The 27,757-nt window shown below is 35.8% G+C and overlaps 2 protein-coding genes across 6 annotated transcripts in view; one reads left to right on the forward strand and one right to left on the reverse strand.

Annotated features, from left to right (window-relative positions):
• Positions 1-11,972, reverse strand: part of TPR (translocated promoter region, nuclear basket protein) — a 65,315-nt gene extending 53,343 nt beyond the window's left edge. The window contains exons 1-12 of one of the 2 annotated variants that reach the window (XM_059412786.1): positions 11,595-11,972; positions 9,867-9,971; positions 7,416-7,489; positions 5,738-5,834; positions 4,504-4,607; positions 3,979-4,143; positions 3,204-3,296; positions 2,720-2,800; positions 2,553-2,640; positions 1,627-1,767; positions 1,120-1,211; positions 659-856 (exon numbers count right to left, since the gene is read on the reverse strand). In XM_059412786.1, coding sequence (XP_059268769.1) covers positions 659-856; positions 1,120-1,211; positions 1,627-1,767; positions 2,553-2,640; positions 2,720-2,800; positions 3,204-3,296; positions 3,979-4,143; positions 4,504-4,607; positions 5,738-5,834; positions 7,416-7,489; positions 9,867-9,971; positions 11,595-11,745 — 1,389 coding nt within the window. In that variant the 5' untranslated portion in view covers positions 11,746-11,972. The remainder of the gene's footprint in view (positions 1-658; positions 857-1,119; positions 1,212-1,626; positions 1,768-2,552; positions 2,641-2,719; positions 2,801-3,203; positions 3,297-3,978; positions 4,144-4,503; positions 4,608-5,737; positions 5,835-7,415; positions 7,490-9,866; positions 9,972-11,594) is intronic. The other variant, XM_059412785.1, reaches the window with a different exon arrangement.
• A 260-nt stretch (positions 11,973-12,232) lies between these two features.
• The window catches only part of ODR4 (odr-4 GPCR localization factor homolog), a 39,518-nt gene continuing 23,993 nt past the window's right edge, over positions 12,233-27,757 (forward strand). The window contains exons 1-7 of one of the 4 annotated variants that reach the window (XM_059412794.1): positions 12,233-12,663; positions 15,068-15,188; positions 17,719-17,856; positions 21,388-21,483; positions 23,974-24,080; positions 26,157-26,193; positions 26,969-27,109. In XM_059412794.1, coding sequence (XP_059268777.1) covers positions 15,090-15,188; positions 17,719-17,856; positions 21,388-21,483; positions 23,974-24,080; positions 26,157-26,193; positions 26,969-27,109 — 618 coding nt within the window. In that variant the 5' untranslated portion in view covers positions 12,233-12,663; positions 15,068-15,089. The remainder of the gene's footprint in view (positions 12,664-15,067; positions 15,189-17,718; positions 17,857-21,387; positions 21,484-23,973; positions 24,081-26,156; positions 26,194-26,968; positions 27,110-27,757) is intronic. The other 3 variants (XM_059412795.1, XM_059412791.1, XM_059412793.1) reach the window with 3 other exon arrangements.

Here is a 27,757-nt window from a genome sequence, read left to right on the forward strand (position 1 = left end):
AGTAAAAAAAAATGTACACAAAAGTTTGCCAAACTGTGAAATGTTACAAAAGAGGAATTCTTCCCTATGGTCAAACAATGTTACCATTGATAGATTATCAGAACTGTCCGACAAAGAATGACTATGACAAATTTACAAGAGTTCTATTACAAAGAGAGTTGTTATTTTAATTTGAAGAATAGTCCAAGGAGATTTGGCTCTTCAACATCCACTACAAAAAATATCTCTAATGTCTTAAAAAATTGAAAAGGCTCCCATAGTTTTAGCTGAATAACACTTCATGATTACAGGTGTTTAATAATGTAGAATTACCCTATCACTGAAAAGCATAATTAGCCTTTTCTGACTCAAATACTTTATTTTTTTAAGACACAGAGAGAAGGGGGAAAAGAGGGAGAGGAAGTGCAGGTAAGAGGAAGGAGGCAGGGAGAGAAAGAGAGAGAATCTTAAGCAGGCTCCACACTAGCTGGGACCTGATGCAGGGCTTGATCTCACAACTCTGGGATCATGACCTGAGACAAAATTTGAGTTTGGACACTTAACCAACTGAGCCACCTAGTATTTCCCATTAAATAGCTTAATTCTAAGGAAAAATTACCTCTTAAATAATTTCTCATATATATTTTTCCCACAGTTCAAATTTAAGAATGGAACCAACCTTCATAGCTTGTTCAAGCTTAACAGATAAACTTGCCACAGCTTTCTGTGCACGTTCATACTCCTCACGTTGGCGTTTCAAAATTGGTGCTTTGGCTTCAACTTCCTTCACTATTTCATCAAGATACTTATTAATTCTTTTGTTCTCTAGTTTCTCCAAAAGCAACTGATCCTGAGTCTCCACATAAGCATTATATAGCTGAAAGGAGAAAAAGGGGCTGTTTCACATCTAAGCATAGCAACAGAAGCATATCATCAATCTAGCTTCATAATAAACATACAATAGAACTTAAGTAAAATGGAAATGTTTCCTATCTGTGGCAAGAATCAGGAACAAGAAAGCTTTTCTTAGAATGATCCATTAAGCATTAGATGATTTTAAGAATAATTTTTCTGAGCATTAAAAGTTCAGCAAACTTCCTTTTGCTGAAGGAAAATAATAAGATTTAATACCATTCTTACCTCAGTTAATTTCATGCCTGGTTTCACTATTTTAGCTACAGCTGCCGCAGTAGGAGACATGGCTGCAAGCTCTTCTTCAGACAGTATGGCTCCTGTGCCAACACAGAGAAATCTAGTATATTTCTGTGGTATTTCACATTAAAGCCAATATTTTTCCCAAGACAAGTAAACAGGATACCTACTAAGCATTACATATGAATTCCTACGCAGATTTTAAAATAGGACTTCAAATTTCATGTAACATAATCTGATTCTAAAAATCATGCAGTAAGAATAGTTAAAAATATTCTGGAAATTGACACACAATTATGTGTGATCAAATGGTACTTATATTTGACAATATAGTAGAGATATGAATAGGTATTAATTTTAATACCAAAAAAAACTGGATGGAGTTTCCTATATCACATTAAGATAGATAAATACTATTAGTGGAAATGAATGAGAACTATGTAGGAAGTAGTAGTATTTCATTCAAGTCATTATTAAGCATCTATTAATCCATACCTTTACGTTTTGTGGCAGAAAGCAGGTCATTTGCATTATCTAATTCCTTCTCCAATTTCCCTATTTTGTCAAGCATTTCTTTTTCCATTTGATCTTTAGATTCCTCCACTTCTAAAAGATGATCTTGTATTGCTTTATTGGCTAAAAACATTTTTAAAGACAGAATATCCAAACATAAAATTAAAATCTTGGCATTTATAAGATGTAACAGCATGGTCATTACTCTTCCCTTCAGCAGACTTTAAATTCTAGACAGGCTATGGTTGCCAGTTATCCTCCAAAAGCTCTTGCTTTACTTGTAATTCTTGAAATGTCCTGGCCGGCTGACTCTATTTCTCTTTTTTGATGTCTCTTATACATGGGGAAAAAAAGGGAACTCAAAGTAAAAAAGTGGCTCCAAGTATCTCTTTGGTTTTATTCCAATCTTTAGTCTAGAATACAAAAAATCACTAGAAAAGATCACATCAACAACTTGTATTACCCCAGCAACAAAACAAAACAAAACCCTCAAGAAACCCAAAACCAAATACATTTAAAAAGAACACATGAAAATCAAAGACTTTAAAGTACAGTTTTTAACCTTAAAAAAGTGAGGCTTATTTATGGATTAAGAGCATATTCAAACTATAAACCCATATGTACTTATCAATGTTTCATAAATGGAATTAAAGTTTCCTTTTAGAAACCAGATCATATATAAGATTTTAAGACAAAAACAACTTAGAAAAACAGTAACTACCTGTATTTTCAAATATCCTACCTGTTGGAAATAAAATACAAAGTTTCTTATTCCAAGATTCTTTCTTCTCTACCAAATTTTGTCTCTAATAAGATTAATCTAACTTCTAACAATCTACACAGAAGTAAAAAAAAAAAACCTTTTATCTAAAAACAAAATAATCCTCTCATAATTAAAAATATCTTACCTTCTCCAGCTTCTTTCAAAAGTTTGTGTAGTTCATCTACCGCTCGGGTCAGTTCATTGCTCTTTGCCTCTGAGTCATCAGCAGCACTCTAAAATTTAATCTTAAAAAGTTACTGGACATCCAAAAATGCAATATTAGGACACTAAAATGTGTGGTTGGGCATTTACCTTGTATAGATTAGAGAGCTTTATGTGAGCATTTAGTTCATTGTGGAATTTCTCTTCCATACTGGCCTGCTGTTCCTTGGCCTACGAAAAAGACCCAATTATAGCAGACTCATCTGAACTGAATTTAGAATGCTTATCAAAATTTAAGATAAAAAATCCAATTTTTAAAGAGAAAAAATTAACATCAGCTTTCAGGATAAAAATGACTTAATGATAAAATATTACTGATATTTTTATCTTAAAGTGTAATACTTCAATGATATTAAAGTTAACCATACTTATTTTCAGACAGTACTTTGGATATAGCATGTGCTTGCCATTCCTGAATCTAGATATTTCAGCTTAGCTATAGCATATGAAAGTGTCCTGGCCATCTTATAGGTGCCAGAAAACAGTTCAAAACATGAAATCATTCAAAAAATTACAGCCTCATAAGTGCTTTAACATTTTTATAAAAGAGAAATTTTAAAGTGGTCATCTGTACCTCTTTCAGTTTGGTTAAGAGCTCTTCTACATGTTTTTGAAGATTCTCATTTGATGTTTTCAAGCCATTCATCTGTTCTTCCATTCTAGAAACCTAGAAATGGAAGAGTTGGGTAGAGAGAGAATGTTATATTAACTAAAATCAGATATAAAGTTTAGCTGCCAAGTGAAAGCAAAATAATGCCCTACACACAAATATGGGCTTCAGATAAAACATGTATATTTAAGAAAATGAAAAATAATGGCTTATGGAACAGCACATTTGGATTTAGCTAACAAAATTTACCACCACTTCTAAATGTATCTCAATGATACATCAAAAGACCGCAGATAGTATCAAAATTCATCAAAGAATATCTTAAAGTATTTATTTAAATGCAACTGGTTCATTTCCTAGGCCAAATGTTTATGAATTATGTCTTCCAAGTTTCTAATATAATACATTTACTTCGGTACACCATGGAGTACTTTTTTTTTTTTTAAAAGATTTTTATTTACTTATTTGAGAGAGAGAGCATGTGTGCGACAGAGAGCGAGTGAGCATGAGCTGGGGAGGGGCAGAGGGAGACAAAGAGGGACAAGCAGACTCCCCTCTAAGCAGTGCAGAGCCTGTCTTGAGGTTGGAACACCAGGACCCCAAGACCATGACCTGAGCTGAACTAAGACGCTTAACTGACTAAGCCACTAGGCACCCCTCACCATGGAATACATCTGTAATAAACTGGTACACAAATTTAAGTTTTAACCAAAATGAAAATGCAATTTTACTAACTTACCTCCTCTTTTTTGTTTTCAAGATTACATTTAAGCTCTAATATCTCATTTCCTTTTTCTCTGCCAAGAGCCAGAAGTTCATCAGTTTTAGTTTTTAACTCTGTATTCAGCCATGTATTCTGATTATGTAACAACTCCTTTTCTTGCTCCAAGCGTTTTTCTCGATACTAAAGATAACCAACATTTACAGTTAAAGACAATATACAGCTAGTTAAAAGATTTTGCCAGTAGCTAATGAACACAAGCAGAATCTTAACAGAAATAAATATTTGCATGCATTCTTAACAGAAAATGGATGGTCAGATAAGAATTATAAGGAACTCAAATATCACGTAAACAAATAGTTCAATTAATACTGTCTTAACTCTTTCCCTGTCATTAAACAAAAACAAAAACACAGCTTTTAATCACTTTACAGATCACTTGCTTATACTTAAAATTTAATTTAAGTGCATTTTAAGCAAAAATTTACTTTAGGTGAGTTTTAAGCAAAAATTGTATTTTGTGCATTTGGAATTGTTACTTGCTTTAACAGAAACATCAGAAGCTTGAAGTTCATCCAGTTTCAACTGCAGATCACCCTTTGTGGTATTGCTTTCCTTAAGTTTTTCATTTAGACGCTTAAAATCCTCTAGAAAAGTCAGAAAAGAATTTGAAAATAATGACTAATGCTCAGAGGAACCAAACATCGAAGATGCATCTCTACAAATACAAGCATTTAATACAAGGTAAGCAGTTCTCCTTAATTTGCTTTTGTCATACTTAGTTACAAATTTAATTTTAGCAAATGATAAGCCAAATACGTGCACCGAACCCAACATCTAAATTATACTGGTTATTTTATTTTTAAGTGCAGTATCTTAAGCTGAACATACAAATTAACATTAATTTTCCTGATATATACCTATAGATATATTAAAATTTCATAAATAGCCATTGTTAAGTTAAAAAGCAGTAATATATATAAACATCTACTCAAAACAGCCAGAATATTACATGCTTAATTTTTACTATATTCCTACACTGAAGTTTTTTTTTTAAAAAAAAATTCTTTTAATTTTATCTAACCACTAACTGATCAACATCACCAATGAATATTCTGAAGTAACTTAACTGAGGTTGGAAAAGTGTAGTTACCTAATTGAATATTACTATATAACAACATAAATAGCTGAAAATTCTATTAATAAAAATATTCAAAAATTTTATAAAAGGAACCAAAGGGAACTTGATTCTATTACACTAATAGTCAAGTTAACCTTAATATATCAACTACATCATAGACTATATACTTTGTATCTATCCTACTTTTATGTATTAGTTAGCTTATATTCCTGCCTAACTCCAGTCCATATTTTTAAATACAAGTATTCCTTTCAGGTTCTTATACATATTGAATGTTTATGGACAAGTTATACCAAAAAGTGTGTCTGTGTTAGCCTCCACAACTGAACACTTAAACTGCTTCCAATTTGATATTATAAATAACATTGTAGCAAGTATCTTAACATGTAAATCTTGGTCCAAATTACAACTTCTTAGGTATTTTTCATTTGTGTATATTCGTCTAGACACTTCTTTAAAACCTTGATAATGATATAAAGATAAATGAGTTTGAGACACAGTTGGATATTACATTGAACTATATTCTGCGCTATGACAAACAAATATCAGCAACAGAAATGGACTGGGGATTAATTCCTAGCACTACTAGAAGAGAGAGGAGAGAGTGGAGTTAGAGGCTAAATTACTTCTTCATACCTGTTAAATATTCAAGTTCTTGAGATAGTCTCTCATTGGTTCTAACTAAGTCTCTTTTCTCAGCTTCTAATTCTTCTTTTGTCCTTGTAAACTGGCTCTATTATATAAAGGAGAATATGTTTAAATTAAAAAACTGTGTTCCAGCACAGAAATGTCACTTTATTTAACATTAGCTGTAGTTTAAGAATGGTTAGTTTTCTTTCTCTTATAACTTAATACATCAAGAAATTTAAAAATTACCTGTAATCTCAACATTATTTATATTTTACATTTTTAAAAATTATTTTTCATAAGCTTATGGAAAAATTTCACATTACTATTTGTCACTTGGAAGTGTTCTCATTACTTAAACATGCCTTTGTAGAAAAGACATTAAATTTAATTTTTTGCTGCCATAAAATGCAATTTTAATGGATAGCACTGTATTTACAGGCTGAATCAAATTATTTTTCAAGAAAGAGACTGAGAAATGGAATTATTTAATTCCATTTAAGTTATTTAATATATTTTATATAAAATATATAATTATATTATTATTTAATATATTTTCTCAAACTGCTTTGCAGCAAGACAATGGCAATCAATATGCTTTGATTCATAAGTGCCAATCTCAAGCCACTCATGCCAGAACTGAAGATCATTCTTAAAAAAGGACAAGAAAGACATCAACGTTAACATGGGGAGATGAAAAATAATTACCTTATTGTTTTATCTGCTTTTTCTGATCACAACTGAAGCAGAGCAACATTTCATATTGCCACTGAACATTTGTGCAGCTTCCTTTTTTTTTTTTAATTCCTTTGCCCATTTCCCCTTGAATGATTTCTCTTAAGACTATGAAAGCAGCCATATAGTAAGGATCCATATAGTCATATTTTAATTGAAAAAAATACTTTCAGTGGTTTACTTGTGTTTTAGTTTTTTATGCAGAGAATTTTAAATTTCTATTGGATTAAGTTTACTACTTTCCCCTTATAAGTATGTTTTATACATCAAGTACCTTTAATCTCAAATCAAATACAAGTTTTTGTTTTTGTTTTTCCAAACACAAATTTCTAAAAAGCAATGGCAAGAGTCTGAAGTTCTATTTAGAGAATCACTGGTAGGATCACTTCATTAAACCAATGGGTAAACAATCCTTGTGATCACATCCAGTATGTTACCACTACTCTGAGGAAATGATTTCCAATATGGATTTATCCATATTCCCAAATGAATCACAATAACTGAAATAATGCCTGAGCAACATTAAGTATTAAATACAACATAAGTATTAAATTAAATAAACAACATTATTAAATTAAATATCTAAAAGAAAGGAACGGTAACAGGTAGGTAAGTGGGTGAGTGGAGGACAAATAAGTCTACGAATATCTCTCCTACTTACAGTTCTGTGGCACTTCACTTACAATGTGAATTTTTTAAAAAATCACCACCTTAATAGCTATAGTGTTTAAACAATTTTTTTTATAGTAAGTACCAACATATTCTGATGAGTAAAAGAAATACCTAATCAATAAACATATAAAGGTCCAATTAAGGAATTTATATATATGCATTTCGGGTAGTAGTTTCTCCTAATAGAACATGTTTCACCATCCCATTAAGTAACACAAAACAGAATACTTCCTCAAGTATCATGTTTATAGTTAGCTTTATTCATAGAAATAACTTTTACCTGAATGGCAATATTGCGATCCTGAGCAACTTCGAGTTCTTTATTTTTCTCAGTTAGTGCCTTCAGTTGATTGTCTGGATAAAAGGAATTTTATGAGTATATACACAGAAACTTACAAACTACAATGACAGTTTTCATCCAACTGCCACCCATATACATGTTTTAAAATGAAGAAACTGAGTCACAGAAAGGCTGAGTTATAGAACACAGTATCACAGTATTTCAAATTCATGACTATGCCAAATTTAATCCTAAACCAAAATTTGTATATTTTTCAAAAAGATTTTATTTATTTGAGAGAGAGAGAGCACATGTGCAGAAGCAGTGGGAGCAGCAGAAGGGGAGGGAGAAGCAGGCTCCCTGATGAGCAGGGAGGTTAATGCAGGGCTCAATTCAGGACCCTGGGATCATGGCCTGACCTGAAGGCAGACACTAACCAACTGAGCCACCCAGGTGCCTCTCTTATTTATTTATTTTTAGCATCATGTCCAGTGTGGACCCCAACACAGGGATCAAACTCAAGACCCTGAGATCTAGACCTGAGTTGAAACCAACAGTCAGATGCCCAACCGACTGAGCCACCCAGGTGCCCCAAGACCAGATTTTTAAAAAAGCTATTCCTGTGTCCAAAATCATATTTGTGATGATTCAAACCAACATTTAAAGGAAAAAACATATACAATTAGCACTTCAATAATTTTTCAATGATTCCTCTAAGTCAATCATAACAATGAATAATATTTGCAAATCAGAAGAGTAAAGACAAAACCAAGATCAACAGACTAAATTTGAACTATATAAAATGTATACAAAGTAAATAACAACAACGGATCATTGTGATTCAGCTTGTTTATCGCTCTAAAAAGAGCCTTCAACGTGGAGGAAAAAAAATTATGCTTGAAACTGAACTACCTCCCCTTGACAGTTTCTTTTCTAAATGCATGCAGATAACTAGGAAAAATAGACTTTCTGAAACACACCTATGTTATGTTCTGGCAATTTAATAAGTAAATACGTTATTACTATTTCCAATCTTTAGTTCTATTTAAATAACTGGATTATAGGGGAAAACCCTGCTAAATTAGTCTGAATTTTCTATTCTGCATTAATATTATATACTGTTTTCCAAACTTATAGATCTGGGATGATAAACTGAAAAAACACGAACATAACTGTATACCCTAGAAAGTCATACTTTAGATATGTGTCTAGGTTTATCCTTATCTTCTCCTCCTCTTCCTTCTTCTCCTTATCCTTCTTCTCCTCCTCCTCCCTCTTCCATACTGCATAAAAGAAGCTTTAATCATGGTAATTTTTCTGAAATTCTTTAGCACCTCAGCTCTACAGACCTAGTTATTATGCCAAGGCAGAACTATATACAGATAATGAACCAGATCTAGCTACTTGATAAATTACTTGTGCCCTTATTACCTATGTATATATATCATTATACATATATTTTAAAAATTAAGCATTTCAAAATTAGCTGGAAAAAAATTATGACCTAAATAGTTGATGGGCACAGACCTGGTTAAGAAAAAAGGCTGAAATATTAACCATTCTTTTATTAGTTTCCTGTGTTCCCGATCAAATTAAAAATCCAGCTATATCTAATAACAAATATTATGCCCCCACTCCATAAAGATCTTTTCTGACATTTGCTTTCTCCCATCATAAGCAAAGCAATAATACACATCATTTTCCTGAGAAATGCCAGGACCTTTAAATGAGATCTTGTGTATCTTCTAGAACTTAATGATATAAGAAACTTATTAAAAAGGAAATTACACAGGGCACCTGAGCAGAACAGGCTGTTAAGCATGTGACTCTTGTTTTCAGCTCAGGTCATGATCTCAGGGGGGTGATACTGAGCCTCATGTCTGCTAACAGTTCTCTCCCCTGCCCCTTGTACTTTCTCTAAAAATAAATAAATCTTAAGGAAAAAAAAAAAAGGAAATTACTCATCTTTCCCAAGAAACAAGTTTTAAAGAGGAAATACCCTGGAATTCATAAATACTTATTTCTAACATAATAATGAAATTAATAGGCTTTAATCTTCAACAAATTAAAAATAATTCTCTCCTTAATTACATTTTCAGTTGCATAATGCATTATAACTTTTAAAAATGCTTTCAAACAACTCTCATTTTATCTGTACAGTTATGTAAGCAGATGGACAGGTGGTTCTAGTCATTTTGTATGTCATGATTTACATATGACAAGAGCTTTTATAGCAGTCAAAATTAGAACCGAGGTCTCCTGACCATAAATTAAACCATATGTTCTTCATAAAGTTTTTACCATCAAGTGAAAACTCCAAATACCACTATAAATGAAAACAACAACAATCAGTATTTTCATAAATAGTAAATCAATGTTTCCGAAGCATAGAAAAAAGTACCTAAAGAGCTCCATACTACAAAAATAAAATAAGGATGTAAAAATACTTACTGAGCTTCTCTAGGTCAAGCCTCAAGCTTTGACACTCTCGGGTTTCATTCACAAGTCTCTCCTGACTGTGGGACAGCCTCTTCTCTATCTCAAAGTACTGTTGTTCTTCAGAAGCAGAGAAAAAAATAAAATCAAACACACATGTACACACAGTCAATATGCTACTTATTTTTTAACGATGTTGATTTTAGTATTTAAGACACAGTATTTGAATTGCACTCCAAATAAGAGGATCTGAGTAAAGATAAATAAGAGCACAGAACTTCAACATTTCCAGCTGACTTGCATGAACATAACAAAAGAAAATAAGACCTACAAGGGGTTTTCCAACTTCTACGTCTGTTCCACAAGACTGAAATTCTTCAAAGTAGGCAATATGTCTTAGTAATTATCTCTGTATTTTCCCCAAATATCAGTAGACATTTTATCATAAAGCACACACACATACAAAAAAGAAACAAACAAACAAAACCCCAAAAAACCTTATTAAATGGAGGAAAAAAAAGGATTAAACACTGCTTTGTTTTAAAAGGCTCTGTTGAGGGTGGTTGGGTTATGGACATTGGGGAAGGCATGTGCTATGGTGGGTGCTGTGAAGTGTGTAAACCTGGCGATTCACAGGCCTGTGCCCCTGGGGCTAATAATACATTATATGTTCCTAAAAAATTAAAAATTAAAAAAAAAAAACTGGGGGGGAAAAAAAAGGTTCTGTTGAAAGACTCAAATATCCAAAAACATAAAATAATTAACCTTATGTAAAAAATGAGTTAACTTTACAGGGGAAGGACTGAGTGTGTCCTGTTCAGCACAGTATCAAGCACAAAGACGACAATCAATATTTATGTATAAGTTAATGAACAGACGCGTTGTATCATCAGTGTTGGGATTCAGAGAATTACTTTTTGACACCAATTCCGCTTGATAATTACATTTTTGAAGTGATAATTTATTCAGAATTTTCAATCAGTTTAGCAAAAACAGCAACATACCCCCCCCACACCCCCAGGTGAACCAGGACAAATAACAGTTTGTATTTCACTAACGGCAGTTCGTATGATTTTAATCTTTCTTACCGGATATTCAAGTTACTATTGTCGGTAACTTTCTTATTTGAGGGTCTACTGTAAGTACCTATCAACGGGTCTTTAAAGCCCAACTTTTAGAGAAAAATCCGATGGATCAAACTCATTTACGTTCGCTGTGTTTCCAATGCTGTCTTAGGCACCTACTCTTTTATCCGACCATCTAGTTCGTCACCTCAACAGCGCGCAGGACTGAAAAACAGAACTAAGTGCGCGAAGCAGTCCATTAGACAAACACCTCTGAAGGCAGGTGTGCAGAAAAGCGAGCGGAAATTACCCGCAAGGCAACATAAAGATAGGGTACTCCAGGTAGTAGAGACAGGCGCCGCAGCCTCTCGCTAGCCCGGAGTAAACCCACCCAGATCTTCACAATTTCTACGTGCCGAACCCTAAGGGTCCCTCAGTAAGACCACAGTAATTACGAAGAAAACGGAAAAGTGTAAATTCCGTTTAAAACAAACAAAAAGGCGCCTTCTTCTCAAACTGTGAGAGGAGGTAAAAGAAGGCCTAGGGGCGATCTAAGGCGCCGGGGAAGTGATGCCACCGGAGAAGTCGTAGGCAGAGAGCCAGCTCGCAAGGGGAGAAGACCAGCCACAGCTAAGGAGTCGGGCCCAGCATCTAGAGCGGGAAGACTGTCGCCACTTACCACTCTCCACCTTAAATTTCTCATGCCGCCCCTTCAGGCCATCGATCTCGGATTGCTGGTCCGCGAGGAACTTCTCCAGTTTGTTCTGGACGGACTTAGGCAGCTTGTTCAGCTCTGTGCGCTCCAAGACTTGCTGCAACACAGCCGCCATGTCGATCGGGCCGGAGGCCGCGGGGCCAGCCGCCTGCGCAGCAGAAACCGACAAGAAAGGCGAAGACCAAGAGGACCCAGAAGCCTGGGCGGCCGCCTCGGCCACCTCGCTCCGTGGCTCGCGTGCGCCTGCCCGCCGGAGGCTCCCGCGGCGCGACCCTGGGAAATCGAGTCCAGCCTTAGCGCCGGCACCAAACGCGCCCGCGCCCGAAATGCGCGCGCACCCGCCGGAAGCGGGGCACCCTGGGAAACCGAGTTCAGCCGCGGCCTCTGACCCAGTCTGATTTCCGGTTCCCCAGTCCACCCGCCTCAAGCCGCGCGGGCCTGCGGGAAACGTAGTGTTTTTCTCAACCCCTTCCGTGAGCCTGATTGCGCACCGCCCATTCAGCTCCCTTTTTTTTTCCCCGCCCCCCACGGTCTCCTCCCCCGGCAGCATGACCACTATCCGCGAGGTGGCGCCACAGAGTACTCGTCAACTCACGTCCCTCCCGGAAAAGCAAGGCGGCCTTACCGTCAAAGCTCCGGGATGCCATGGGTCGTCCTCTTTGACGGCTTCTAGACACTGAACCACTAGAGGGCATCGGTCCGGGAGGGACTGGACGGCAGTCGCCGGGCTACCGCCACGCTCTCAATGGCGCCCGGAAGGGGGCGGGGTGGCGACCGCAGTCGCTTTGGCTGAGGTACTGCGGTGAAGGAAGGGGGGCTGCGTGCGTCATCAGACGGCGCCACCCGACTCCAGAGACCCTGGGTTTCAAGTGGGAAGTGAGGTGTGGGAAGTTTGTCGCTTTCTGATGAATTCATTGGCCGTGGAATTTGGACCCGAGGGGAATCTGGCTTGTACTTGCCCCTTAAGTCCCCTTCTGAGAAGGACTGACAGTTTGACAGATTTGTCTGTCACACGGGCACATTCTGAGCGCAGGTGAGTCAGCCTTCGGGTGTAAGAAGTGTCTGTGAGGGTTGAGTGTGTGCGCTCGGGCTCAGGAGGAAGAAAAGGAACCGTGTGTAGGAAACATAGGGGCAGAGCCTCGGGTACCACATTCAAGCCCAGTTATGACAGAACTTACTTTAAGACGGCGGACTTAGATGCCTTTGGTATGTGGCGGGGCGGGTGACAGCGAACCAACAGGAATTGACGGATCCTGGTTAATTTTTCAGGGGGAGGATTTAAAGTAATGCAGGAGGGCTTTATAGCCTTTGTTTTTATGTTTTAAGGTAATACTGTAGAAAGGGCTACCATATGCTTCTATTTTCAAGATGGAATAACCGTTATAACAAAAGTTTTAAAACACATTCTTAAAAACCGCTTATCACCTTGCCTCCGTCATGGAACTGCTTGTGTCCAGATCGGGAATCTGTGACTTCTATGCTGAATCTGTAGATTATGTCATGTTTAATTACTCTTCCGAAAGAATTCTTAACTTCTTCAGTGAAAATAAAGCAATTCCCAATTCATTCCCCCTCCCCCCACTCAGTTCCCACAGTAGCAGCCCTTTTGTGATTATTATTAAGGACAAGTTGATTCCCCCCCCCAAATATTTTATATACGCACTTTAATTAAGGTTGCTGGTATGCGTAGTACTGCATTATGCCCTTGGCTCACGATTAGTGATCTGCTATTTGGAAAATGCAGATATCCTCTACTGGGAATCAACAGTCCTAAACCTGGATAGATTTTCAGACTTGCCTGATTCAAAATCTTTATTTTGTAGACTAGAAAACCAGAGGAAAAAGAGATTGAATTGTCTCAAGTCGCAATGCTTGGACAACTTGCACACCTTATGCTGTCACACAATGCTTTAGGATAAATTGAACTGTTTTAGGCAAGATCTGTGTTTTTAGTAGTGTCCTTTGTAAAGTATCGTTGGCTATATTTTAAAGTTTTGAAGAAGCATTAAAGTAGTATGATTACTGGGTGACACCTTGGAAAAATAAGATTGGGAAGTTACATATAACTTAGGAGTCACTGTCACTGCTTTTTCTCTCAAAAATTATTAAGGCAGAAGGAAAAGGAGTGGAATAGCGTGACGGAGAAGAGGGAAGTTTAATATGTTAAGGCACTATTAAAAGTGGAAAACTTTTAAATTTATAGCAGCATTAATGATTTAGATAGGCAGTTGTAGACTTAGTCTAAAAATAACCCTTGTGCAAACCAAATTTACTTGCAGTTGTTGGAAAAGAGCTGGGAAGAAATTGAATGCACTTTGAGACAAAACTGAACATGCTCTTTGAAAAAACAATATCCAGTAGGCAATTTCAGACTGGAACCAGTTCTCTGGGCTTTACTTTTAGAATAATGCAAAATCATTGTGATTGGAGGTTTACTTAACTGGTGGCGGATACACCACCCTACCTCATCTGCAATTGCCTTGACTTTGTTGTACTAAATAAGACTGAAACTTTTTGCACAATTGAAATGACTATTTTTTCTATTCAAAATGCTGCAACTGCTGTTTACAAACTGGAGAGAGAGAACAAGCATAGGAGTGCAGAACAGGACCACCCTTTGTAAAGGTTTAACTGAGAGACTGGGTATGATTCCTCAGCATGAACATAGCATTTAAAGGCATGGATTCTAGGGTGAGACTGCCTGAGTTTATAAATCCCACCTGAGTTTAAGTCCCACCTTTGCCATTTACCAGCTTTGTTGCTTAGCAAGTTACATTGCTTTTCTTCCTTTTGGTTTTTCATCTATAAAACAGGATTTATAATAATAGTACCTACCTCCTGGAGTTTTTGTGAACATTACAGACGTTACCATATATAAAGTACTTAGAAAAAACTCTGTAAATGTTCATTATTATTGCACTGCTGCTTATCGAATTCCATAATTCTAATTATGCTGTGAGTTACTCAAGGCCATAGGTCAAGTATTATTCATCTTTGTGCCATTCCACTTGCTTATTGAGTCTCAATGAATTTGGTCTCTCCCTGCTAAGAGCAGTTCAGAAATTGTCTTCTTTCCTGTTTTAGAAAAGATTACAATAAGGCTCAGGAATAGACTATCAAAAATGATACAACTAAGGAGTAGTAAATAAATTAGGTGTGTTGACTAGTAGGTTAGCATTCTCTCCCTTTATCTTAGATAATGGAAGTGAGTTTTATCTTTTATGGCAACTCTAGTTGATCGGTAGTCATTCCAGGCAGCACTGAAGCTACATTTGAACTTTGCAGGAAAGAATACCCTACCTAACAAGCAATCTCTGCAAGGCATGGGATAGTAATCAGGATGGTACTACTTCTGTTGCTATATAACCCCCATGACAAAAACATTGCAAATTATATTTTTACCTAAAAATGGCATGTATCTTTTTCTTGTAATTTAGGAGATTGAATTAGTTCCCGATAATGGGAAGAACCTACATTGTAGAAGAGACTGTTGGCCAGTATCTTTCAAACATAAATCTTCAAGGAAAGGCTTTTGTCTCAGGTCTTTTAATTGGACAGGTATGTATCTTTTAGTGCATTTATTGATAAAAATGTGCTATTTAACCATAAGCTCAAGGTTAGGGAATGGAGGAATGGAATGTAGAAGAACTTAAAATGGTCTTTGAGGAAAAATGTGGAGAAGCAGGACAAACCAAGCCCAGGTTTGCTTAAGTCAGAACACATTTCCTTTTGACAATGTAAACATAACTTATAATGTAGAAACTCCAAAATTAGAATTTCACTGGTCAAATTATGCATATTTTATTGTCTTTCCAAGGGTTTTGTACTTTCTTCTAATCTTTATTGATTCCTGGTTGTCTAATTTTTTCAAAAGTAGTTTTTGACAACTTTATTCCCATTGTTTTATCTCATTCTTGTGGCAATTAGTGGTCATGTCTTTTGTTACATGCTATGGTAATCACTGATCTTACTGAATTTTTTTTTAATGTTGATTCAGTGGAGAGAGGACAAGGGAATAGAAATTTGCAAATAAAACAAATGTGATTTCCTTTTTGGAATTAATCCTTAAAAATCAATACAAAATGGAACAGAGATTTGGGCAGTTACTTTAACAAGCATAAGCACCTGCTGATTTATTATAATTGAAGACAAATGTAATCAGCAGGGAGGATACGTTAGCAGTAGAAAGCCATAAAAAAAGGAGAGTCATGGACAAACGGGCTATGCCACCCAAACACTATTTAGGGAAGAGTACACTGTGGCCCAAGGATTTGATTTTGATACCTAGTAGCAAAAATAGTTCTATTGTGACAATTTTCTTTCTGGATATTTATCATAATGCCTTACAACCTTCAAATTGTGTAATTAGCTTCTCTTGTTCCGATTCTACCCAGATTTTGAAGCTACTTCTCCTATAATTTGAAGCCACATGTTATCTGCTTATAAAGAATGTACTATCAAGAAGAGTCATATGTATACCCTTCATGGTATTCTTGTTTTCAGCATCATTCTGAATGAGCTTAGTTAATGTCATTCTAGCCCTGAGAGACCAGGTCATTCTCAGGGTTTTCACAAATGTGATTTCTTAACTTGTAAGACTAACTGTATACCCTGTCCTGTTCACCCAGGTAACACTACACTATGAGACCTCTCCTTAGACAGCCAAACTACCCCTCTTGGTAATAATCTGAACTACTTTTTTTTAAAAAGATTTAATTTATTTATTAGAGAGAGAGACAGAGCATAAGCAGGGGGAGGGGCAGAGGGAAAGGGAGAAGCAGACACCCCACTGAGGAAGTAGCCCAACACTGGCCTTGATCCCAGGATCCCTGAGATCATAACCTGAGCCAAAGGCAGCCGCCCAACTGACTGAGCCATGTAGGCTCCCTGAAGTACTTTTTTATTGAGGTTACTTGCATCCAATATGGGGTTCTTTTTGTTAGCAACTTTTTTTATTTAAGGTATTATATTTACCTTTATTTGAAAAAGTTTAAGGGAATAAGAGTCTCAGAGAAAGGCATCTTCAGTAAAGATAAAAGATCAGAGAGAAATACCCTCTTCCAAACTTGTCTTACTTACATAGGCTGTTTCTGGAAATTGGCAAAACTACCATCTTATAAACAAGTCTCCCACAATTTACGGTTTTCCTTCCATGATTTCCTTATTCTGCCTTTTCATCCCTTCCAGTACGTTTCTTCTTCTTTATTCCAGGGTTCATCACTTTTTTCTTCTTTTCCTCAAGCTTGCCTGTTTCCTACTCTCTGGGTCTTTTTCTTTTTCTTTTTAAAGTCATGCTTGCTTAATCAGCACCTGCCTTTTCTTGTGTGCATTTGAATGTAACTTTCTGGAAATAACTTTTGTAGAAATAATTTCTCTTCCTTTATTTTCTATTCCAGGGTGACACTCACAGTGGCAATTTCAGGTCATGTATGAGAATGACCCCACAATAACTGGTTTTATCTGTCTTATTTTTACTTTTTCTTTACAGCAAACTCTCACTGTAGTGAGACTGAATTTATCTTCAGATATTCCACCTTTGGTTACCATTTAAGTGCTATTAAAACTGAGGAACATTAATCTGATATCACTTCAATTATATATCCCCCATCCCCATTGCTTTTCTGTGGACACACATATACAAGTTCCCTACTACCATTGTTTCAATGGAAGTAAGAAACACAAGGTCTATTGTTGCTTTATTTTACTGAGGTTTTATATGTGCTGAACGATTCAATCGGTTCAGATTATCTAGAAAATAAATATAACTAAAAAAAATTGATCAAAAATTGATCAAAAAATTGATCAAATATATTTTAGTTACAGTACAGTACATTGACTTACCAGTAAGCAATTTATAAGGACCATTATATGATTCATATTGAAGATACCCAAACAAATATGGAGGTGATATTAAGTATATAAATAAATGATGTGTGAGGAAAACGATTTGGTTTCCTTATAGATTCCATTATAATAAAAGTATTAATAATATAAGCTGCTATGAATATTACTGTTTTTGCATGTCACAAGAACTTTATATTCTTCAATGAGATGTCACTCTAATAAGCTTTTCTAATTTGTTTTTAAGTGTTCTTCACAAAAGGATTATATCATTCTTGCCACTAGAACGCCACCCAAAGAGGAACAAAATGAGAACCTCAAACATCAACAAAAAGCTAAGTTGGATAACTTGGATGAAGAATGGGCCACAGAACATGCCAACCAGGTTACCATATTTGTCTTTTCATATAGTTAAGTTGTGCTTATTGACCAACAGAACAAAAGCACTTCATCCTCAGGTTACTAGATTAGGACCTCAGAATACTCATTTTAAATTTTCAAAACTTATGTAGTATATCAGTGATAGAAGAATTTTTCTGTTCTGTTCTGTTTTGTCCATGATTATATTTTTCATTTGCTGATTACTTGTGTCTAATTTTAAAAAGCATTTTTTTACTTGAGGTTAAATAACCCACTCAAGATTACATAATAAGTGATGGAACTGGGATTTGAACCCAGGCAGTCTGATTTGAAAGCCTTTGATTTTATATGCTATGCTTTTCGATTGTTAACCTTTATGCTTTTTAATGTTTAAAAACCTTTATGTTTTTTAATCTCTTTTTGTTATTGGTCCTTTAGCTTATTTCCAAGTGTTCTTTAAAATAATACTTGTTATTGATGATTAAGTTGCTGGTCAGGTTGTTTCAAATACTTAATATAGGTACTGAGAGAATAAAATGATGGTTTGGTTAGGTTCTTTTTAATGTCCTTAGAATGTATGTTGTAACCAAAATGAAAGACATTACCACAAGAGAAATGGGGAAAAAGTAGGAAAGTGCTATAAGAATATAGGATGCTGAATAATGAAATACCTGCCAATGGCTGGAATCAAAAGGCTTCACAGAAGTTTCTGAACATGTAAGGTGAATAGGACTGTCAATAGAAATCAGAGAACACATTGAACACACAAAGGACAGTATGAATAAATGACCCAAAGTTATGAAAGTTAAGGGAAGGAGTTGGGGCAGAGCAAGCAATTGGGTATAATTGAAATACAGGTATGTAAAAGAATGTATTTAGACAGAAGGCTGGAAGGGGCCAGTTTATAGATGGTTTTAGAGTGCCATCCTAAGAAGTGAGGAATTTCTTTGATAGATAGTAGCTCTGTGGTAGGCTCTCAGAGCTCCCTATCTTGAGAAGCAATTAATATGATTGATCAGTAATTGAGAAAGTAATTTCAATATCTTGATATAGTGTAAATGTAAGGTAGAGAGACTGAACATCATTTACTGTAATAGTTCAAAAAAAGATGATGTGAGCCCATACTAGACTTAGTTTCTCGAGGATAGGTTATATCTGTTTTGTTTATAACTATATCCTTAGTGCCACGTATACTATTTCCATGGTTTACATGAACTCCAAAATTGAATAAATGAATGCATGAATTAACTAATGCAGTGAGCTAAAATTTCATTGCCAAAACACTGTAGTCACAGAGCTAGTAGTAAGATGATTTAGGGACCAAGTAGACTGGGAGTGAGGAGTATTTGAGAAAGTAGCTAAAGATGACAGAGTTTTCTAACCTGGATGTCTAGGAAGATGGTATTGGCCTTCTCATAGGAGGAAACAGATTTGGGAGTAGGTAAGAGGGAATGCTGAGTAAATACACTTAAAAGTAGTCATTGAATAGATTATGTCAATTAATAGGATATGTGAGAGTATGGTGAAAGTAATCATTTCCATCTCCCATCAACTTTAAATTTTTCAGAGAGGCGCATGTTTATCTGTAGGTGTGTATGTGTTTGTGATGGGGGTTGGTGGGTAGTAAAAGAATCTAAGAAATTTTTAATATCACCTTCTCATGAAAATATTAAATATTTTTAACTTAAATTCCCAATGGTTTCTAAATAATTTTGACCTCGTTTTTTGTTTCTCATAAAATTACATACTTATACAAATGTATATAGCATATATACACACATATGTATAGAGAGATGTATGTCATATCTGTATGCATACAAAGAAAATTTTTATAACAAAATAGGTTGACTTTTTTGCCTCTAGAAAGAAATGGCTACTTTTATGTGTTGGTGATTTTGAAAATATGCATATTTCCATGCTAAATATGGAAACTTTGTTCTTTATTTGTATGTCAAGCTTTGCTTTATACGTGCTACTATAATGAATAGAATTAATGAAATCAAAGGGAAACACAAGGAGACACAATTAAATATATTCAGGTATAGACTATGGTATCTAAGAAGATTTAACTTTCTGATCAGTTTTGTGTGTGTTTGTGCTATGTGTGCACACAAAAAGCACTTTATCTCTGAGTTTAGATGGTGGAAAGAGGTTAATGTGTTATTAGGAACTAGCCACAGTCACTTGAAGAGAAATAACATATTATGGAGGACAAATTGGTAATATGGGTCAAAAACCTTAAGAATAGGCATAACTTCATGCCTCCATCAGAAAGGATGAATACCCAACTTTTGTAGCAACATGGATGGGACTGGAAGAGATTACGCTGAGTGAAATAAGTCAAGCAGAGAGAGTCAATTATCATATGGTTTCACTTATTTGTGGAGTATAAGCATGGAGGACAAGGGGAGATGGAGAGGAGAAAGGAGTTGGGGGAAATTGGAAGGGGAGGTGAATCATGAGAGACTATGGACTCTGAAAAACAATCTGAGGGATTTGAAGTGGCAGGGGTGGTGGGAGGTTGGGGTAGCAGGTGGTGGGTACTACAGAGTACGGATTGCGTGGAGCACTGGTTGTGGTGAAAAAAATAATGAATACTGTTGTGCTGAAAATAAATTTAAAAAAAAAGAGAGAGAAAAAAAAAGAATAGATATAACTTCATAAACTAGTAATCCACTTCAAGGAATTGATTCTAACCAAATAATCCCATGAACATAGAAAGTCTTGCTAGCATTTTACAATATTATTTTAAAGAAAAATTGGAAATAACATTTATACCCAATATAATAAATAGATGTAAAAAATTGAAGTAAATGTAAAAAAATAGGAAACAATGGATATTCAGGTCAGAGTCCCTCTCTTTAAATCCCAGGCTTCCCTTAAAGAACTTCCAGACCATCGCACACAAGTAATGATAAGTTCCATGGGAAAAACTACACCAAAGCCTTGTGGGAGTTGGGAGATGAAAGTATCAGGGAAGGCAGCTTCCTCAAGCTGACTTTCATTGAAGTATTCAGTAGAATTCAGACACATAGAAGGTAAGGGAAAGTTAGTGTAGGCTGAGGGAGTAGTCTGAAAGAAGGTATAGAGTTAGCCAGATATGTGTATGGTATTTCAGGGAAAATAATGCCAAGTGAGGCCCTGCATATCAGATTAGCTGGATTTTAGAGAGTCTGAAATACCAGTAGCAGATAAAATTATATATTATTTAGGTGACAGTAGAAGCCATTAAAAAATTTTTAGAAGATATTTCAATCTGATCTCATGAGAAAGGATTAAAAGGTGTCATTATTAATGGTATTAAATGGCTTTAGTTATAAAGGCAAAAAATTAAGGATACTCTAGGAAGATTGTTTATAATAATAATGCCTCATTCCTCAGGTTATCAACCATTTCTCAAGACTTTAACCCATTTTTCAAAGCTCCCACCTCAATGCTGTGCATATAGTTGGGACCCAGTGAGTGTTTGCTGATTTAATATTTAGCTTATCAAACAAAAAAGATCACATATAATGACAAATGCTTATTTTAACTGATACTATATTTCTATTTTTAGGTGTCCAGAATGCTACCAGGAGGACTTTTAGTTCTTGGAGTATTTATCATTACAACTTTAGAAATGGGAAATGATTTTCAGAATGCCCTGCGTAGAGTAAGTCTGAAATATTCTATTTTTAATCAAAACTATATATTTTTAAACAGCTGTAAGTTTAAAGATAATTTTTTACTATTACAGGACAAATTATAGTGGTTTAACAGTTTTTCTTGTACCATAGCAGTATTCTGCTAGAGCTTCCTTCTAGTTCCATGTGATTGCTGTAATGTGAAATTGACAGATTTTGTGATGCTATACCTCTTCCATTTTCTCACAATTCTGAGAGTAAAACATTATCAGATACTTATTCTGTATTCCTGGGCAGAGTATTTATCATTAGTCACCTCTTTTTTTTATTCCCATATCAGAAAATTGGGTAACATAGTTCTATAAATAAATATGAAGGTCTACAAGCTGTTTCCCCTTAAGTCCAAATCTAAAGCAAACTTTGTGCAGGCAGCTTTCATCTCTTTTAGTACTCAGGATCCAAAGGAGCCTTCTAAAAGTTGTTTCCCACCCTGAGAGAGGGGGGACCCTATAATCTTGAGAAGTGTAAAACCCCATAGAATCTCCAAAAAACATTTTCTGGTGTGCAGCCAATAAGAATCACAGTTTCTACAGATTCTTCTAGTTTTATAACCTTTCCTGTCAAATGTCCCTCATTAAATCTTTGTAATTTGTACCTGAGGGAGAAAGGGAAGAAAATGGAAATATTCCTGTCTCTGGCAAGTTACTCAAATTTCTGATGTTTTTTCCATTTTAAATAAACATATCTTTGACAGTTGTTCATCTTCTTTGACATTTTGAAATATCTAAATGTATGTGTTTTTAATCGCAGTGGTTGTGCATCCTGTTGTGTTTGGCACTGGATTGAATCGGGTGAACATAGCCTCAGTGCTAGAGAGATATAGTTGGTCCTCTTTTCCTTTTCCTTTTGTATCATTTTTGTTCCTAACAAGCAAGCAAGATTTTAGAAATGCTGTATTTCTAGACCTATGATGGTATTTATTTTTAAAAATTGTATTTATTTATTTTTTTAAAAGATTTTATTTATTTGACAGATCACAAGTGGGCATAGAAGCAGGCAGAGAGAGAGGGGGAAGCAGGCTCCCTGCTGAGCAGAGAGCCCGATGTGGGGCTTTATCCCAGGACCCTGGGATCATGACCTGAGCCGAAGGCAGAGGCTTTAACCCACTTAGACACCCAGGCACCCCTATTTATTTTTAAATTTCTTTTCAGTGTTCCAGAATTCATTGTTTATGCACCACACCCAGTGCTCCATGCAATACATGCCCTCCATAATACCCACCACTAGGCTCACCCAACCTCCCACCCACCACCCCTCCAAAACCCTCAGATTGTTTTTCAGAGTCCACAGTCTCTCATGGTTTGTCTCCCCCTCCAATTTCCCCCAACTCCCTTCCCCTCTCCATCTCCCCATGTCCTCCGTGTTATTCCTTATGCTCCACAAATAAGCAAAAGCACATGATAATTGACTCTCTCTGCTTGGCTTATATGCTAAGAAATGCTAAAGACATTATTGAGTGTCTGTTTTCTGACTTTACTTCTGCTGCCTATAGTGAGAAACTTTGTAAGAAGTAACCTTATAAAACTAGTGTCTCTCATAAGGTCATTGTTGAGAACTTTGTTATATTACCTACTATCACCTTTGAAGAAATTTCTTTTGATATCATTACCAAGAAAGTTGTGCCTCTTTTCATCAGTTGTGTTCAGTTTATGGACCATATGAATTAGGTAACAGATTAGACTTGTCCCTGTGTACATTATGATTAAGAAGTTTAGAGTCAAATTTATGACCCCTCTACTCATATGAAATATATGTTTCTATAATTCTTACTTGTGGCATAAATGTATGTCGCTATTTCTGATTTACTTTGCGTTTGCTGATACTGTATTTTATATGTACTTACATAGTGCCTTACATCTTTTGTGGTAGTTCATAAGAAATCCCAAATGGGTGACATGCTTCATTTTTGTAGATTAAAAATCACTTGTCGGGTGCTTGGGTGGCTCAGTGGGTTAAGCCGCTGCCTTCAGCTCAGGTCATGATCCCAGGGTCCTGGGATCAAGTCCCGCATCGGGCTCTCTGCTCAGCAGGAAGCCTGCTTCCCTCTCTCTCTCTCTGCCTGCCTCTCCATCTACTTGTGATTTCTTTCTGTCAAATAAATAAATAAAATCTTAAAAAAAAAAATCACTTGTCATTTCTCATTCTAATTAAAACAGTCTTTATTCTATACTTCTAAACTTAAATGCTAATTATCCCAAATTAATTCCTCATGTCAGTTGATAAATGACAGTGATTTATATTTTTATAATTGGAACCCAGATTTTATAGATTCCTAAAAGTGGAATCCAAAGGTTAATAATCAGTTTCACTCTTTGTTTTGAAGAAAACAAAATTTAATGATAGAATCATGGAATCTTAAAGCTCATTGGGAGCTTAGAGTCATAATAATGGTCTTTTTCTGCACTTACTTTTGTTCTCTTATTTTGCATTAAGTTGATGTGTGTTTTGTTCCCTTTCAGCTAGTATTTGCTATGGAAAAATCTATGAATAAAAGGAGATTATGGAATTTCACAGAAGAGGAAATCTCAGAACGAGTGACACTTCACATTTGTTCTTCCACAAAAAAGTATCTTTTATTTAGGAGTTTATATTTTAAAGTATATGATATCAAAATAATATTCTTCAAGTTTTTTTCCCAAAACATTAATTTATATCGTTTTTTTTTAAACTTTTTTAAAAAAGATTTTATTAATTTATTTGACAGACAGAGATCATAAGTAGGCAGAGAGGGAGGCAGAGAGAGAGGAAGGGAAGCAGACTCCCTGCTGAGAAGAGAGCCTGATGCGGGGCTTGATCCCAGGACCCTGAGATCGTGACCTGAGCGGAAGGCAGAGGCTTTAACCCATTGAGCCACCCAGATGCTCCAATTAATATTGTATTTTTTTTTTTAATATTTTATTTATTATTTATTTGACAGAGAGAGAAATCACAAGTAGGCGGAGAGTCAGGCAGAGAGAGAGAGAGAAGCAGGCTCCCGCTGAGCAAAGAGCCCGATGCGGGGCTCGATCCCAGGACACTGAGATCATGACCTGAGCCGAAGGCAGCGGCTTAATCCACTGAGCCACCCTGAGCCACCCAGGCGCCCCTAATATTGTATTTTTAAAACAGGTGTATTTTGGAAGTTTTTTCTGTAAATAATGCATAATCAGGACTGCCAACAATAATGAGAATAACAATGGCTTTATTTATTTATCTTTTTTAAAAGATAGATTTATTTATTTATTTGACAGCGATAAGTAGGCAGAGAGGCAGGCGGGTGGGGGTGGAGGAGGCAGGCTCCCTGCTGAGCAGAGAGCCCGATGCAGGGCCTCATCTCAGGACCCTGAGATCATGATCTGAGCCAAAGGCAGAGGCTTATCCCACTGAGCCACCCAGGCGCCCCGTAACAATGGCTTTAATCATGTTTTAGGATTGTTACAGAGTTTGAGAAAGGTGGCAAGGAATGGGCTTCTGAGCTCTTACCAGCCAACTACCCCATTTTTTTAATGTTCAGTTAGGTCCTCTGACAGGTTAGGCAAAATAAGGACTAAAAGTAATGGGTAGTTCACCTCCAAACTGCTGGACAGTGTAGGACATCCAAGACATTTTTATGTCTTTAGCTGAGATCAAGTGATACTAAAAGCCTTTTTAGGGTTCTTTTCTCTACATCTTTTAGGGACAAGAGTACCTCCTAAGCTGGAGCAGCCACACCAGGGAAGCAAAGTGGTGCGAGGAACCAGTAAATTAGGGCTTGAAAAGACAAAATTCAAAAACTGATCATTTCTGCAGAAGCTGAGCTTGTAACTCCTTTGGTATTTAAAAGTTTTATGTACACTGGGCCTTTGACCCAATGAACATTTTCAGACTTGACTGCATTCAAAACAGCACTCCTATTTGTTTTATTTATTTATTTGACAGAGAGATAGAGAGCACAAGTAGGCAGAGCGGCTGGCAGAGGGAGAGGAGAAGCAGGCTGTCCGCTGAGCAGGGAGCCCGATGCAGGGCTCAATCCCAGGACTCTGGGATCGTGACCTGAGCCAAAGGCAGCTGCTTATCCGACTGAGCCACCCAGGCACCCCAGCACTCCTGTTTGTTACAGAGGATGTGTATTCGAGGAAAATTTTGCAAGTGCTTCCATTCTATTCATTGTGATTAGCAGGATTTTTTTTTTTTTTTTTAAGATTTTATTTATTTATTTGACAGAGAGAGATCACAAGTAGACAGAGAGGCAGGCAGAGAGAGAGAGAGGAGGAAGCAGGCTCCCTGCTGAGCAGAGAGCCCGATGCGGGACTCGATCCCAGGACCCTGAGATCATGACCTGAGCCGAAGGCAGCGGCTTAACCCACTGAGCCACCCAGGCGCCCTGATTAGCAGGATTTTAAGCAATAGGGAATAGTACCACAAATTTTATAGTCAAAGCAGTTTTTGTGTACATATATATTAGTTTATACAAAATGTGAATATATATATGCTTATTTCCACGTTCTGTCTGTATTTGTGCAAACGTACATATAGATGTATATGTGTAAATATTTTAGTATATGAAGTATGATTTTATAAAAACTCTCAGATGTATGTACTTTATTTTTAATTTTTGATGGCTTATTTTCTTTTGATTATGAAGAATTCCCTTTTTGGTTATTTTTGTCCTTAATCCATAAAGAATATTTTGTCGAACTTATGATATCCATGATCCAAAGGTAAGAAAAATTGCTTTTTAAAGATTTTTGTATTACAAAATATTTTTAAAATAAAATTCAGTTATTTAGTTTTAATAATTTTTGGTGCTTTCACTTCCTATCAATGTCCACAACCAGCTGTACTTTTTATTTTGGAGTATGATTAATTTCATTACAAGCAAGGAAAATTTTTTTTTTCATTGTTCAAATATTTTTTTTAAGCCCTCTCTACCTATTTATGCATTTAGTGTTATATCTGAGAGGCTGGTAGTAAAAGCATCTGGGCTTTTGGTAGTTACATTGCCTAGTAAGCAGGCTACCTACTAGAAGAATCCAGACTAAAATTTTGCTACGGTGTCTAAAAACCATATGAAAAACTAACTTCACAGTATTGTGTTAGCAAGGATAGGACAGAAAGGAGAACATCTGGCACCTGATAGTCACTCAGTTGATTATTTGCTCCACATAGAAGCTTCCAAATTGACACCGTTGAAGTTGCAGCTGAGAACCAGAGGACTTGTCAGAATTCTACATGAATTATCTGATTCTTTTCCCCCTAGCACTGGGGGTTGGAATTGCCAAGGCTGCCTGGAATGTATTAAAGAATAGGGAATTTAATGCATGATTTATTTCTATTTAGTTTTAACCTGTGCCCTGTGATGAAAGAAGTTGGCCAAATATGTTAGATATCACTTTGTATGAGTTATTAGGTTGTACATTTTATGATATTTTATTGATCCATGTATTTTACCTACATCACATATCTTGTGTTTTTCCACCTTCCCCACTGCTAAAGAGTTCAGCAAAACCAGCAGATTGGAAGTATCAAAATGGACTGTCAACTTCATGGCTTTCATTAGAGTGTATAGTTCATATTAATATTCACATCCCGCTCTCTACCACTTCTGTCAGCTATACTCTGGAGAAAAATACAAAGGTATCAAGGCAAAACAAATTTTCTGTAGTGATCACTGAACAGATAATCTGCTTTTATTCTGGTTGTCTATGCCATTCATTTTATAATTCTCAAAAATTGCATGCTAATTATAATGATATTATTATGGGTGACTAATGTATTACCCCAGTCAAATTAGAAATTTAGAGATAGCACAGCATTATATTACTAATGTATTTAGCATAATAGGTGCTCCATAAATATTTGTTGATTAACATGTAGTTAAGTAGATTGTAAAATATAGTCACATAAAATTTAATTATATAAAAAGTATACTGTTTGGTCTTTTTTTTTTTCTCTTGGTCTTTAGTTTTATTTTCTTCTTTTTAGCCCTTTTGTATTTCTATACCATTCTTTTATTCATATCTCATTTCTCTTCTTTTTTCCTGTGGAAACAAATGGAGCTTGCTTATTTTTTCCTCTTTAGTACTGCTTTATAGATTCTTGAGATTCTTTCTCTTTTCTCATTTTTCATATAATGGGAATTATTGACTTTTATTTGACTCTGATCATGTACTTATTAAGCCTCCTAAGTGTGTGATATGAATGTTATTTTGGGATAAAGATTAGAAAAACTATTATTTAATATGGCTAAGTTGCCAAAATTTGGGGATATACTTTTTTGTTATT

Source organism: Mustela nigripes, chromosome 10 (genome assembly GCF_022355385.1).
Source record: "Mustela nigripes isolate SB6536 chromosome 10, MUSNIG.SB6536, whole genome shotgun sequence".
Classification (NCBI taxonomy): Eukaryota; Metazoa; Chordata; class Mammalia; order Carnivora; family Mustelidae; genus Mustela; species Mustela nigripes.